This window comes from Microtus oregoni, unplaced genomic scaffold (assembly GCF_018167655.1).
Source record: "Microtus oregoni isolate MIOR12 unplaced genomic scaffold, Mior012 000022F_ref0000154, whole genome shotgun sequence".
NCBI lineage: Eukaryota > Metazoa > Chordata > Mammalia > Rodentia > Cricetidae > Microtus > Microtus oregoni.
Genome location: NW_024543081.1, coordinates 14,454,300 through 14,469,912, shown reverse-complemented (window position 1 = coordinate 14,469,912; position 15,613 = coordinate 14,454,300). Strand labels below are relative to the sequence as shown.

At 53.9% G+C, this 15,613-nt stretch overlaps 1 protein-coding gene across 7 annotated transcripts in view; it reads right to left on the bottom strand.

The window, feature by feature from the left end:
- Cacna1i (calcium voltage-gated channel subunit alpha1 I) overlaps window positions 1-12,795 on the bottom strand; it is a 114,589-nt gene extending 101,794 nt beyond the window's left edge. For 2 of the 7 annotated variants that reach the window (XM_041671729.1, XM_041671732.1), the window contains exons 1-2: window positions 2,998-3,112; window positions 1,637-1,887 (exon numbers count right to left, since the gene is read on the bottom strand). In XM_041671729.1, the coding sequence (XP_041527663.1) occupies window positions 1,637-1,887; window positions 2,998-3,000 (254 nt within the window). In that variant the 5' untranslated portion in view covers window positions 3,001-3,112. Of the gene's footprint in view, window positions 1-1,636; window positions 1,888-2,997; window positions 3,115-12,587 lie in introns of those variants that run through there. The other 5 variants (XM_041671727.1, XM_041671731.1, XM_041671728.1 and 2 more) reach the window with 4 other exon arrangements.
- Between the last annotated feature and the right edge of the window lie 2,818 nt (window positions 12,796-15,613).

The window sequence follows — 15,613 nt, the reverse complement described above, 5'->3', positions numbered from 1 at the left end:
CAACCTGAGTTCTAGTGCTAGGCATGTCCCACTGATGAGCATGGCCGGCCCTGGCTCCCAAAGCTGGAAGGAGACAGCTCACCAGCCCCTCCTCTCCAGATGGAGGCACTGGGACTCGGATGAAAGGACAGGCACAAAGTCACACACACTCAGCAGACAGGACACTGGCCAACTCCCCAGTAAGGACCTCTCCATGGCACTTGGGACAGACAGCATGTGCCATGTCAGCCCAGTCAGCCCTGTCAGAGCCGATCAGAGTCACATTCCCAAGCCAAGGTCTTCTGCAGGCCAGAGTCATGGTGATCAGCCTACCAACAGAAGTTCAGAGAGGTCCAGTGACGTCATACAGCACCCAAAATGCTCTCCTGTCACCCGGCAAGAAGATAGGCCTCTGACCTTGTCCCACTGTCTCCCTGGTCCTCTAGCCTTCTCTTCCTTGAAAGTTCAAACCTCAGCCAGGCATGGAGGGAACCACACCAAAGGTTTACCTTCCTTGGAAAGCCTAACACAGACCTGGGTAGTGGTGGCGCACACCTTTAATCCCAGCACTCGGTAAGCAGAGGCAGGAGGATCTCTGTGAGTTCAAGACCAGTCTGGTCTACAGAAAGAGTTCCAAGATAATCAGGACCACATAGAGACCCTGTCTCAAAAAAGATGGAAGGAAAAAAGGTAGCTCAAACCTTTGCCAGCACTTCTTCTTCAGCCTGGACAGTCTGCTCGCGTGCTCCATGCCCCTAAATTGTTCTCAACACTTTTTTGTTTGTTTTTGAAGACAGCTTTGGAGCCTGTCCTAGAACTCGCTCTGAAGACCAGGCTGGCCTTGAACTCACAGAGATCTTTCGTGTCTGCCTCCCAAGTTCTGGAGGTAGAAGGATCAGAAGTTTAAGGTCATCCTTAGCTGCACAGCTAATCTCAGCTATAAGAGACCTTGCCTCAAAAAGAAAAAGAAAAATCCACAACTTGATGTGAGGTTGCATGAAGAGCCCCAGGTAATCACAGAGGGCTGCCTAAGGAGGCGACACCGGAGATGTGATTTAAAGGTGACAAATCACAAAGGATTTGGCCAGGTGAAGAGGGGAGGAAAACGCATTTTAGCCAGAGGGAACAGTATGTGAGAAGCCCAGAGCATGGGTGAACCAAGGGGGAGCAGAGTGTGAAGGAGGAGGCTAGGTCAGGGTACCGAGGGTCTGGTGAGCTAGGTTAGCATGTCTCTGAAACCTTGTGGTCATAGGAACCTGTAAAGAATCTTGAACATGTGTCCCAAAGTTTAAGAACTGGAAACCTTATACCCCATGCAACTGTAATAAGAAGGGAGATTCCACAAAAGCAGTAAGGGCTCACGGGTTGAGTGCCCCAAGTAGAGTATTGCTGAGGGAGCTGGTCCCTTAGCACAAAAACTGCCATCAGCAGCTTCCAGAAATTTCACCTCAACAAGACCCCAGGTCCAGCCTCCACCCTTGACATCTCTCCAGATGGCTATGTGCCCACTCACCAAAGCCCAAGAGGCCTGCAGCCCTCAGTTCCGCTGGCCAGAGGACCATGTGGGCAGCCAGTGTCTAGGAAGTAGCGCTGCCCATTCTCTCTTCCCAGGCTGGCCCCTGGGCAGAGCACAGACACACCGGCCTCCAAAGGATATGGGTTACATACCATCTTGATGCACCAGTTCCGGGGGCTCGTGGTCTGGCGCAGGCAGAAGAAGGCAACAGGTGCCAGGTCTGGGTGTGGGACATCAGGGTTGGTTCCATCCAGTGGCTCCTCCAGGCCAGGAGGGGACGGAGGGGGACTCCGGGGCCCTGGCTGCTCAGTGATTCCTGGCTCAGGGGCCGGGGCTGCTGCAGATGAGGGTGGTAAGGCGCCGTCAGCCATGTCAGCATGGAGCAGGGAGCCCTAGGGAGCAGAGAAGGACACATGGGGGGGGCTGGTTTAGCACTTACTACCCAGCCTACCTCCCCGACAGTGGGTGACATAGCTCAGACAGCCTAGCCACAGGTCCTCCCTCCCCTCCCCCTCACTATAGCCACTGCACTTAAGTCAGAATCACTCAGCCAGATGGTCATTGGGCAAGCCAAGCTAGAGCGGGTTTCAGTAAGTCAGAACTATAAATAAATCAATAAAAAAAAAAACTCAGAATGTAAATGATATCTTTTTCTTTTATTTTCATAGTGCTGAACTAGAGTTCGGGTTGGGGGTGTGACTCAGTGGTAGAGGGTATTCCCAATACTGTCATAATTAATTAATTAACTAAAGTCTAGGGCTAAGGATGTAGATCAGTTAGTAGAGTGCTTGCCCAGCATGCACACCGTCCTAGATTCGGTCTCCAGCATCACACAAACCAGGCACAGTGGCACACCTATATTCCTAGCACAGGAGAGGTAGAGGCAGAAGGGGCAGAAGTATAAGAGCATCCTCAACTACACGGGCTGTTTGAGGTCAACCTAGGCTAGAGAACCTGTCTCCAAAAATTATTGAAATATCAAATAAGTTTAAAAGGAAAGGAGAGATGGCTGAGCAGTTAAGAATGCATGCCACGGGGCTAGAGAGATGGCTCAGTGGTTAAGAGCATTGCCTGCTCTTCCAAAGGTCCTGAGTTCAATTCCCAGCAACCACATGGTGGCTCACAACCATCTGTAATGAGGTCTGGTGCCCTCTTCTGGCCTGCAGACATACACACAGACAGAATATTGTATACATAATAAATAAATAAATATTTAAGAAAAAAAAAAGAATGCATGCCACTTTGGCAAGGACCCTAGTTCAGATCCCAGTACCCACATTAGGGCATTCACAACTGTCTGCAAAGGATCTAATGCCCTCTTCTGGACACTTTGGGCACCTGCACTCCCATGCACACACACACACATAGACACACACACATACACACATATAACTTTAAAATACTAAAATAAATCTTTCTAAAATAACACATAAAAGAGTAGAATTATCTGTTCATCAAACCATCAAAAAAGAAGTAAAATTTTAGGGAAATAAAGATGTTACCATGAACACAGGCTGGGCTGCTGGAGCAATGTGTTACAAAGGAGAAAGTGGGTGGTGTCAGACACTGAAGAGCAAGGAGGGACCAGCAGCAGCTTCCCTGAGGAAGTGACATTTGAGACCTCCAGAAAGCTCACACACACACACACCAGGATGAGAACCCAGGGCTCCACAAGACTAATCTCTCCGTTTTACAGGTGGAGAAACTGAGGCCCAGAACAGACACACAGTCAGGAGAGAGCAGAGCTGGGCCTTAGTCACATAACTTCCGGGTCTGTCTTGCCTCTCTGAAATCCTTAGTGCTTTCCCAAGGGGCCTCGATTTGAAGTGTCCTTGGCCTGCCAATCACACACTGACCCTGACTCCACTCAGGGGCAGCCCCACATGCTAGTCTTATTCTGATGCACCCGGCCAGTTCATGGGGCTCTCATAGGGAAACTGAGGCCCAGGAAGAGGGGTAGCTTGAACAGAACCAGGGGTAGATGAGAAGCCAGAATTCCAGTTCCAGCCCTCCAAGCGGCAACTGGCACTGGCCTGACTTGCCCCCTGGCAGGCTATGAAGGGCAGGCACTACTAGAGCCCAGCGCCCTATAGTCTCCCCCTAGGGGCTACATATCCCTGAAGGCTTATCCAAACTCGGCAGCAAGAGGAGGTCAGAGGGCCTGCGCTCCTGGCTGCTGCTGGCAGCTGCAAGGCTATTGACTGAGCCACCTTGAACTGATGGGTCCAGACACTTCTTTGTTCCCATGAGCAACGGACAGGAGCCGGTACTTCCTGCCGCTTCGCCCGGCTGGTCAGGGCCGCAGTGTTTTCTCCTGAGCTCCAAGTTTTGCTCCCATTTCCAGAAAAACAGCACAAACCTTACATAAGCACGTTGGCTAGCCACGCATCAGCCACCCAGGTAGAACGGCACCCTCCCTGGGGTGGCTCCAGTCTTCCCATCACTAGACGCCAGCTTTGGAACCCACCTCTCTCTCCACCAACCATCACTGTAGCCAAAAGGGACCTCCTGGGTCCCTAGGGCTGCGCTGCTTCTCCCAAGCCTCAACTCACGCTACTCCCTCCTACTACAGCATACTCTCTTGGCCTCCATATCCCTGCTTGTCCTGATTGTCCTGAGCCCCTACTGTGTGCACAGTCTCCATGGCTATGGTAAACTTGCTCTCGTTCAGCCCACACAACAGCCTAAGAAAAGGATACACACACATTCAATCCGCTTCTCTTTCTGGCTTTTCCCTACCCCAGGCTCCCGACAATGCGGTGGACAGTTTCTGCTTTCGTATCTCTTTGATTTCAGACCTGTCTCCCCAGCCTTCGACAAGGCTGTAACTGAGAGCACAGATTGTTGCCTATTACATTTACAGCTGTAACTCCAGGCCCTGGAACAGCAAGTGCCTGGAACATACTAGATGCTCAATAAATGTTTGTTGGATACATAAATCAAAAGTACTGAAAAGTAAATAAACAAGGGGGATATGGTGGGAATCACAATGAATCACCTTTTCTTCTAAAGGAAGAGCCATTTAAGAGCAAAAGAGAAAGGCGCTGCCAGTGACGCTCTGGGGAAAGGACGCTCCAGGCAGAAGGAACGGCATATGCGAAGACTAGGAGGCTGGAAATGGCTGAACGCGTTTAAGGAACAGAGGAAAGGAATGAGGCCAGTGTGGCTAATGGAGCAGAGAAAGGGAACCTGAGAGCTCCAGCAGGAGCTCCGAGTGCAACCTAAGTCACTGGAGGGCTTTAAGCAGGGGACTGGTGTGCCCTGAGCAGCGTGGCTAATAGCATACCCTTTAGGGGTAGGAGTTAGTCAGGGAGTGTCGGTGGGACATGGAGGACAAAGAGGGCTGGGTAAATGGACCGGGAACATAGTAAAGGCTCTGGGTCTAGCATCCCCGTCATGGGAACCCTCCATGCAGCCACACAGAGGGGAAGCTGCTGGGCATAGAGGCCTCACACAACTGGCCACACCTTCTCCTCCTGCCACCTGCTGTTTGGTTCTCTCGCCCCTGTTTAGCCACACTAAGTTACTGTCCTCCATCCTCCTACCTCTCCTGCTAACCCTGTGCTTACTGCCACTAAGGCCACCATCTCCGTGACAGCCCAGCTTCCTACCCCTGGCCTGCTTCTCACACTCACCTAAGCCTCCATCCTCAACTTGATTCCTAGCGGCCACCCAGTCTCTAGCCTCTGGCAGAGGTTGGGTCTGCATTTGACTTGATTTCAGCACTCCTTCATCCAGCCTCCTTCCTTTGACTTGGTCCCAAACACCCACGCGGTCTCTACTCTCTAACCTGCTCCCCAGTGACGTGGGAACTCTCCATCCTTAGAGTTCCCACGTCTAGCTCTAAATCCCCTCCTTCCTGCCTGAGGCTTGATTCCTTTCCCCAGGTGCCTAACTAGAACCTTGGAGGAATCAGCAGCTGAGCTCTTGAGCTCCACCCTGTCGGCATATAAAGCCTCACCAGGACAAAAAGACATCAGTAGGTTCAGAGTCAGAGTTCCTCTGCATCCCCAAAGCACCTCCCTCTTGGCACTCTCTGGATCTGATCCTGACACTTTCCCCCACTATCCTTCCAGGTAGTTGTATGGCAACCACAAGGAGAGCATAGCAGAAGCCCACTGGGTCTGGAATCCCATCCCCACTCCTGGTCCTGCTGGCCTCTTGGAGCCTCTCTTCTCTCTACATAGCTCAACCTTTCTCTCACCTCCTCTAGTGCTATGGGTGGAAGTCATAGTGAAACCCATGGGGGAAAAGGTCTGAGCAAGCATGTGGCCATGTGTATCATGCATAAGGGCTGTTAACCCTGTGCTCCCTCTGCCATTACTATTACCACCACCATCAACATTGTCATCACAGTCACCACCAATATCATCATCACTATCATCATTACCATCATTACCACCTTCACCACCATCACCATAACCACCTCCACCACCATCATCACCACCTTCACCACCATCACCTTCACCACATTCACCACCTTCACCACCATCACCTTCACCACCACCATCACCACCTTCACCAACATCATCACCACAACCATCACCACCATCAGGCAACGATCAAAGGCCCAATAAATCCCACAATTCTGTGAACATTTCCCTCCTTGGAGGAAGAGATCAGGACCCATAGGAGTTCCACAGTGCCTGGTGTCAACCAGCTGACATAGAACAGTGGTGGAAAAGATGAGTCCCAGCTCAAGTCTGCCCATTCCCAAGTCCAGAAATCAGACTATTGCAGCAACAACTTAGTGGGCACCCTAAAAACAGGTTCCCCTCCAGGCTGAGTCAAGAGGCAATGGAGACAAAGCTGCTGGTCCAGATAAGACCCTCAGTCTCCCAAAGGCAGTAGAAAACCTATCTACCTATCTTCCAGAGTATCCAGCCAGCACCAAGAGTTCTCGATGTCCTCATGTCTCCATAATTCACAGCCCTGGTAGATATGGAGGCCTGGCCTGGCCAACCAGATTTGAGTGTGTGTGTGTGTGTGTGTGTGTGTGTGTGTTTTCACGGGGTCAGGCAACCTGTTTGTTCTTCAGTCAACAGTCACAAAGTAAACAATGTCACTGCTCACACAAGCAATAAAATCATTCAGAGAATGTGATGAGTCTAGGAATCCCAGAACCAGGGTGTCTTGCTCTCATCAGAGCCAGAGGCAAACAATGCTACAATGGAATGAAGACCTTCAGTGTGGTGTTTGGGGAGTGGGGCCCAGAACAGCAACCTGTGTTCAAGCCCCAGCTCTGACACCAGCCCACGTTGGCACCTGACAGCCTGAAGGTGCTATCTACCTATAAAATGAGGAGATGACTGCCCAGTGAGCTGGGGTAACCCCGCCAGGCACAGGGCTTACACACAATGAGACCACAGGCTGTTCCGTCATACCTAACAGTGGCATCTGTCGAGATTTCTACAGTCCTGGGAGTCTGGGGTCCTGGAAACCATGCCTGGTTTCATAGGTTTTCATGGTCTCCAGATCTTCACAGACGGAGGACTCTGGAAACAAACAGAACCCTCAAAATGGCACAACCCACTACCACACACACAAACAGCACCAAACACGAATACACACCTACAGTCTTATGCTCACTGTTACACCCAGACACACTCCCATGTGGACACACAGAGAGGTGGCAACAGGCACTCACACATATAACATACAGTCACACACAGGACAAATACACAATACTATACACACGACATACCTTCACATACAACCACAGACATGGATAATATGTAGCACACAGATGCATACAAACACCCCATAAAATGCAGATACATACACACAATCACACACATTCATTATGTATATATATTCATTATGTATACCACAGACATGCAGCGTTCACAGGCACACACAACATATGCATATAAGGCCGGGCAGTGGTGGCACACGCCTTTAATCCCAGCACTCAGGAGGCAGAGGCAGGCGGATCTCTGTGAGTTTGAGGCCAGCCTGGTCTACAAGAGCTAGTTCCAGGACAGGAACCAAAAGCTACGGAGAAACCCTGTCTCGAAAAGCCAAAAAAAAAAAATGCATATAATCATAGCCAGACACACACACACCATATGATCACACAAACCAGTACACCACACACTCACAGACACATGCTCACATACACATACAGAAATCACAGGCACACCAGGTGTCGTGGCACATGCCTTTAATCCCACCATTTAGGAGGTGGAAGAAGGCAGATCTCTGAATTCAAGGCCAGCCTGATCCACAGAGTGAGTTCCGGGACAGCCAGGGATATGCAGAGAAACTCTGCCTTGAAAAACCAACCCAAAAAGAAAGAAAGAAATCACAGACAGATACATGCACACTTAGGACCTCAAACAGATACACAGCCCTCACACATACAAACCAGGGCAAAGCCTGAATTTGGGGGGCCACCAAGAAATCTGGTAAGGCTTTGGGAAGACTGCCTCCCAGAATCTTTCAGGCACCATCTCAGAGCCCCTAGCATCCTGTCTGCTCCCTCTTCCGCATGACAGCCCTGCAGATGCGTGCTGACAGGCTCGCCCACCCCTGAGCCTCATCTGCCCCAGGCCTCTTGTCACCAGCTCCCTCAACCATTCCTCAGATGACAATTTCCAGATCGCCTGCCTCCCAGAACCCCTCTCGGTCTAAGTTGAGCTTACCCAAAGTCCTCTGCAGGGACAAGGCCAGATTCCCAGTGAGGCAGCAGGGTTGTCTGCCCAGTGCTGTAGGAGAGGCCTCTCTAAAGCAGACTGGAGCCCTAGAGCCCAAACACAATGCAGACCCCAGTGCCTATGCTTCATGGGGTCCACGAACCCCCCCGGATCTCTGAGTTTCTGTGCAGTTGCTCAGATGCAAAAGGCTTACCTTTGTCCCCCAAGTGCGTGAACTCACCCTAACATCTCTGGTCTGGACAACTGAGCCTGCCCACATGCTAAACTCCTCTTGGCTCCGCCACGAAATTCAACAGCTAGCCTTTCCAGGATATGTTTGTTTGTTTGTTTGTTTGTTTTCAAGACAGGGTTTATCTGGGTAGCTCTTGTAGACCAGGTTGCCCTTGAATTTACAGAAATCTACCTGCCTCTGCCTCCCGAGTGCTGGGATTAAAGGTGTGCACCACCACTGCTCGTCCCGGGCCTTCACAGCTTTACAGTACACTCAATTGGCTCAGCAACTCCTCCTGGGACAACTAACCAGTGTCACAGTCGGCATTGCTTGGGGACACTCACAGCCCAAAGATGCAGGCATATGTGTTCTCTCCTGCAAGGAGGAAACCGAGGCACAGAGAGAGGAATGGGTATTTCCAAGGTCGGAGACTACTTAGTGGAAGAGCTGGGATTCCAACTGTGAGTCGGGAGTTAAAACGTGGGCCAGGTGCCCCTGTCCCACTGAAGCACCTGCCCACCTGGCCCCAGACACTGCCGTGTTTGTTTTCAGTGGCCCTTGGCCCTGTGATGAAAATGAGCAAGGAAGGCTGCACCTGAATCCCCACCGTCTGCACAACTCCCAGCAGGTGTCTCTACTGATTGGTTTCCTCACTGCAATAATTAGAGCTCTGGGTCTCACTGTGAGTGAGGTGGGTCCCACGAAAAGGAACACTAGACTGGAGTCCCAGAGTCCTGGCCGGGTCCAGCATCCCTTCCCTGCATCCCTTTTCATTTCCACCTGTGAAAAACACAGAGGAGGATGCCTCTCTCCCTCTCCAAGCAGATAACAAACGGAGCGAAATGGGGAAAGTACCTTAATGAAAGAAAAACAGTTTCCCCCTCCGAGGCACCATGCTAGGTACTGCAGAGACACTTCTAAGTCTCACCAAAAATCCTTTAAGGAAGCAGCATTAGCCCAATTACAACAAGCTGAGCTTGCCATGCTGAGAGGCCTGCCCCTCCGAGTCCCCGATCACAGACTTGCTTATTCGTCTCGCAGCTGGGATAAAAGCTAGGGTAGGGGCACTCAGGCCTTAACCCAGCCCTTGTTGCTCAGTAGGTCAGGGTGCACAGCAGGGAGGGGGAACAAGAGCCCAAATATCCATCTCAGGATGCATCATTAGCCAACGCCAGCAGAAGGGGACAGCTGGCCCAGGGAGGACACTGGAGACAAAGGTCCCTTCTGATTTCAGCCCCGAAGAGACACTGGCTCCAAGGCCCCAAGTTGCCAGCCCCTGCTTAGGGTCCAATGACCATGTGTCCAGCACCCCCACAAGTCAAGTCCACAGCCTGATTCTCACTCCCAGAGCACAGAGGATATGGAGACTTGCAACTATGTCTCCACGATGCCCTCAGCAAGGAAGCCAGACCCTCCCTCAAGGCATGGAAGGCCCTAGAAGGCTCATTTAGCCTGTTCTCTTCTCTCACCTCTGGGTTCTAGTGACCAGAATGAGGTCTGACACTCAGTAGGTGCTTAGTAAATCACAAATCCATGTTTTGTTTCTTCTCTTTTCCAGCTGGCTGCTTAGGATGGGAAAGATTTGTCCTACATCTTTCAGATGTCAGGACCCACAGGCCTGCAGACCAGGGACCTGCAGATGTTCACACAGGAGCCTGCACCCACACGTCTGTGTAGTCAACAGCTCAAGCCCAGACCTAACACTCTGGAGGACGCTGGGGTGAAGAGAGGGCACTATGCAAGGCACACTCTGGGAACACGTGGGAAGAAAATGTTCTCCAGAAAGGAGAGAGGGAGGAAAGAGATGGAGTGGGGGAAAGAAAGAGGGGAGAGAGGGGAGAAAGGATGGAGGAGCCAAAGCTGGGGAGTGGGCCTTAATTTCCCCTCCTCTGACCTCCGCTCCTAGCCCAGGGTTCACGCTTGGCAGACAGTCTTGAAGCACCCCAGATGCAGCACAGGGAAGTCAGAGAGCAAGACAAGGGTGAGAGACAGCACAGATCAGGAATCCACACCAGCCTTGAAACAGAGATCTGAGCTGCTGGGGGCGGGAGCGCATCTCTGCGGATGGGGGAAGGGTAGGGCCCAGAGTCTGTCCTGGGAGCTGCACTTGGGGCATAGAATTGGGCAGGTAATTGGGGTTATGATGAAGGGACTGGGGACAGAGAGGCCGAAGTGGCCAGGTTGTGAGCTCAGGGCAGGTCTCTGAGTTCAGAAGCATCGGGCACTGATTTCAGGGTGGCGCTTGTGGTAACTGCTCCCCAGCAGTGAGCGGATGACAAGCAGGCCCTCCGAGGGCCAGCCAGGTCTAGAGCCAGCTAGAGTGGAGGAGTGAGCAGGAGGTTCCAACAGCTAAACCCCACCCACCTGCCCAAGGTCACGGGGAGTCAACCTGAGGGGATGAAGACTTCTTGGCGCCCTCTGGCGGGCTTAGAAGATACCCTCTCTGGACCAGCCTTGAAGAAGCTACTGATACAAGAGTCTGAAGTGGAAGAGACAGGCAAGTAGGCTAGACAGAAACTCAGGTAGGGAGGACGGAGAACTTCAGTCAAGGCAGAGAGGGGTCTCCAGAAAGGCTTTAAGCCCCTCCCCCAAGCTGATCTGGCTGCTTGAAGAGCCTCCCGCTGACTGGCGGAGCTCTGAGCTGTCAGCATGGATCCTGCAGGACAAAGTACAATGAGGCCCAGACCTTTGAGGATATGGAAGATTCTCCAGTTCGGTGCCAGGCCAGCGCGGTGTCCCCAGGATATTCTCTTCCTGACTCTGCATTCACCCCTAGACTGCTGCCCCCAAGCTTGGTTCCAGCTCAGCATCTCCCTATCCCATCCTGAATTCTCACCAACTAATACCCCTTGCCCGGGATCACCATTGTCCAGTCCTAGGACTTGGAGCTCAAACAGAAAGTTTGTCCTGAGGGGCAGACAAGAGTTTTGAATGAGTCCTTGGAGCCGAGTGGGGGATGCTAATTCAAGAAATGATTGGAGCTGCCTGAGTAAGGACAGGGGGAAAGCAGGCCTGGACTTTCACATCAAACCCCCTCCCCTCCAGCCTGGCCCCTGGACTCACACCCTTGTCTGTACGGCATCAGAGTCTCCAGGCAGTGGCTGAGTCTGCAGGGACAAATCTCACAGGCAGTGAGGCTGACAGGCTGCTCAGGCCAGCCTGAGCCCTCCAGCCTAGGGCACTGTTCACATGAGATTCAGACCCTGTCACACCAGGAAGACACAGACAGGCTCTCTCTCCCTCCCTCCCTCACTCCCTTTTTCTGTATCACACACACACAGAGAGAGACACACACACACAGCCCAGAACAGACTCCAAAGGCCAGAACCCATCTCAGGGGTCTCTCCTCGGACCCCATCTCATCCACAGCCTCCGATCCTGACGAGAAAGGACACAAGGCACAGGAGCTGGTAGCTGTTTCTGCTGGGCCTATCCTGAGTCCCCCTCCCCCAGGCACCATAACCTCCCCCAAAAGAGACCTACCCACCTCCCTGCCAAGCCCTCTTGCCCCTTCACCCCACACACACCACCCAACAGACAATTAAATCCCAATCAACACAAACGCTCATTATATAACCATTTCCCTGGCAGCTGAGGACTCCTCTTGGCCCCTGGAGTGCCCGCTCCAACCCGACCTGGCTCCATGCAGTGCGACCTGGGAGGGCGCCTGGGGTACTGGCCGAGGAGGGGCCCTCCAGCCACCTCCTTTCCTCCGGCCTGGAGGAAAGTTCAATCCTGCCTGGGGTTCTCACACTCAATCCTGCCGCGGTTCTCCCTCCCTAGCGAACGCTCCCTGCTCAGCCCTGCCGGACACTGGCACCAGCTCTAATCCAGCTGGTCGCAGAGCCGCAGCAGCAGAGGGACAGCAGGACGGACAGACAGACAGCCCGGCCCCGGTCAGCAGCCTGACTTGTTGAATAAATTTCTGCAGCACTGGTTCAGACGGCTTTGGGCTTCGGTATTGGCACCAAAAGAACTTTCGTGGCCTTGGAGAGGGGCCGGTCAAAGTTCCCTGTCCTTCCTCCCAATGCAGGGCCCCTACCCCCAATCACAAGATGTAGCGCCCACCTGATGGGCACGCGTTGGCGGATGGGGGGGGGGGTCAGTCCCCAAGAATAATAAATAAATAAATAAACGCCTCTATAAAGAAAGAGCCCTACGCGCCAAGAAGCCGACCAGGGGGCTGAGCCTTTTCTTCTCCCTTCATGGCCACTGCCTCGCCTACCTTGGCATGGACGTAGCCGGGCAGCTGGGTCGTCCCAGGCAGAGATGCGGGGGTGACGCGTGTCCCCGAAGCCGGCGTGGAGAGGGACCCCGCGCCCCGCCGGCTCCACGCCTCGGATTCCGGGATCAGCTGCGCCCCCGGGGCGAAGGGGGCGGCGCGCGCAGGGTGGCGGGCCCGGGGGCGCGGGCCATGGCAGGCGGGTCGCCGCGGCTCCGGGCGGGCGGCGCGGACGAGCGGCTAGCCGCGCGGAGTTGGAGCGCGCGGCGGGCGGCGGGCGCGCGGCGCTCCGGGCCGGGGGCGGGGGCGCGGGGCCGCGGCGGGGCAGGTGCGGGGCGGCGGGCGCGGCGGGGCGCGGGGTCGGGCCGCCTGGGTCCCCGGCTTCAGCGCCACTCGCGCCCCCGACCCGGACTCGAGGCGCAAGGGGGCTGCGCGCGGCGGGGGCTGCGGAGGAGCCGGAGCGCCGGGCGGTGCGGGGACGTGCGGCGGCGGCGAGACCGAGCCGCGCCGCGTGCGAGGAAAAGCCGTCCTTATACTGACACCAAATGTCTTCGGGGAAAGCTGCAGGCTTGGGGCGCTGGAGGGGGAGGCGTGCGGGCGACAGACTGAGTGACGGCGGCGGCGAGTGAGCCCCCTCCCGAGGGGCGGGAGCCCCGGGGGTGCTGCCTCCCGACAATTTAGGGTTGCACCCGGGGAGGGTCCTGACCCCTTTGGCACTGACTGCGTCATGCGTAAAAAAAGAAAGAAAGAGAGAGAGAGAGAGAGAGAGAGAGAGAGAGAGAAAGGAGGGCCCTGTGAATGAGCGGCCCAGGTGCCGAGTGCTTGTTGGTCTTGTCACACTTCAGATTCTCACTGGGCTTCCATTTGGGGTGCTTGCTCCACTACCCAGTGACCAGGGTCACCAGCTTAGCGGTGATACTCAGCCTAACCAGTTTCCAAAGGTCCCTCGGAGACTCAGGTTCCCACCAAGCTTCCCATTCGGGCCCCTCTTCTTCCTGCCCTTCAAGACTGACTCAAAGGCCACCAGTAGTGAGTGGTATTGCACGCCTGTAACCCCAACAGAGGCAAGCAGATCTCTGTAGGTTCGAGACCAGCCTTAGTTCACAAAGTCAAGTCCAAGCTATACAATAAGAACCGGTCTCAAAAAAATAAAATAAATAAATAAAAGACTACCTCTTTTTAGATTTCCTAATGACCTCCACGCCCCTCTCCACCCACACAAGTGGGGCAGATGCCTATCTTTACCCAGCTGCAAGGGCAGCCCTCAGCCTCACCACCCTCTGGGCAGCCTGAAAGGCCAGCCTTGTGCATGAAATGGGCACCCTCTCCCTTGTTTTGCAGCTCCTGCTTCGCAGTCCCATGCCCTCTCAGCAGGGGGCCCCGCCTCTTCCCCTCCCGCCCCCGCCCATGGGTTGCGGACTAGGAGAGACTTGTGATCACCTTTTACTAGTTCATGTGTATATAAGTAAATTAAAGGCATCAAGATCCTGCCAAATGCCAATCAATTCCTGACCCTGTGACAGGACACCTCATTCTATTGCCAACAAAACTGAGGCCAGAGTCGAGGCCGTATATTTTAAGCCAGAGGTCACTCATCTGGGAAGCCTCCACCCAGTACATGAATTGGGCGCTCCCCAATCCATACCCACCGTCCGCCTGTTTTGTTTTGCTTTCTGCTGCTGTGATGAAATGCTAACCAACAGCAACTTGGGGAAGAAAGGGTTTGTTTGGCTCACTGGTCCTTCATGAGAGGAGGGCAGGAACCTGGAGGCAGGAGCTGAAGCAGAGGCCATGGAAGAGTGTTGCTGACTGGCTTGTTCCCGGTGGGCTGCTGAGCTTGCTTTCCTGAACAGCCCAGGACCACCTGCCCAGAGGTAGTACCACAGCAGGCAACCGCTAATCAAGAAAACACTCCATAGACAGTTCCACAGGCCAATCTGAAGAGGCAGTTCCTCAACTGAGCAGCTCCCCCACCGCCACCCAGCACAGCCCTTCCAACTTCCATGAAGAATGAATAGCAGCCTCTCTTCACAAGGCTGGGGTTCTCAGAAAGACACAGTGCCTGTCCCAGGGACCAATTGTTCTCACAGAGGGGCCTGACTGTGGAGGTGAGACAACCTTTCATCAAAAGAGGTGCCCTGCAGTGTGAACTGACCCAGACAGCAGCCCGAGTCGGAGAGGAAGGCTCCAGATCATTGTGGGTTCCAAGAACGGCTCATCAAAGGTGAGACACATGCACTGGGCCCCCGCAAGACTGAGCCAGGAGGAGAGCTGGGTGGAGGAGTGGCAAGGGAAAGGAAGGACAGGGAGCCCTGGCCAGCAACATGCACAGCTGAAAAGCCCAGGGCATGGGGAATGAAAACCTTCAGGGTGGGAAGAAAACCACAGCTGTTCCCTCCTGACCTCGCTGCTGTAATATTCCGGAGGCTCCACAGGACTTTGAGAACCCACCCGGTGTGAGCTCACTGGTCTAGGCCCTCGGTACAGCCTCCTTAAATGTTACCCAGGCCTAGATTGCAATCACTAAGGTGATGTACACCTGTTCCTCTGGACGCCTCTGATCTTCAATCCACCCAGCCTATCCTACCCCACTCCCAGGACAGTGAGCAGATCCTAGAGACGTGGAAGATTCAAAGAGAGGCCAGGATGGAAGTAAGAGTAAGAGAAGCCATCGACCTACTGCAGGCTGGGAGTGCAGCTCCTGTCTCCACAAGAAGCAAGGCTAGGGCAGTACCTCTCAGAGGCCTCGCCGGCTGCGGGAGCTTCATTTATTCATTATTGCTATTTATATTGTGCCTGGTATTTGCAGAAGGCTGCATCAGCCGCACACACTCATTAGGCCCCACCATACCCTGGAAACTGAGCCTTCCGAGTCCTGCCAGGTGGTGGGTGAAGTAGATGGTGACCTAGGGTTTCCCATCATACCCACCTGGCAACCGACAGACTCCCCATTGCTTCTGCACAAGCTGGCTCCCAGGGACAAAGCCTAACTTGCTCAGTACTCTAATGCCACTAGACAGAGCATGTGC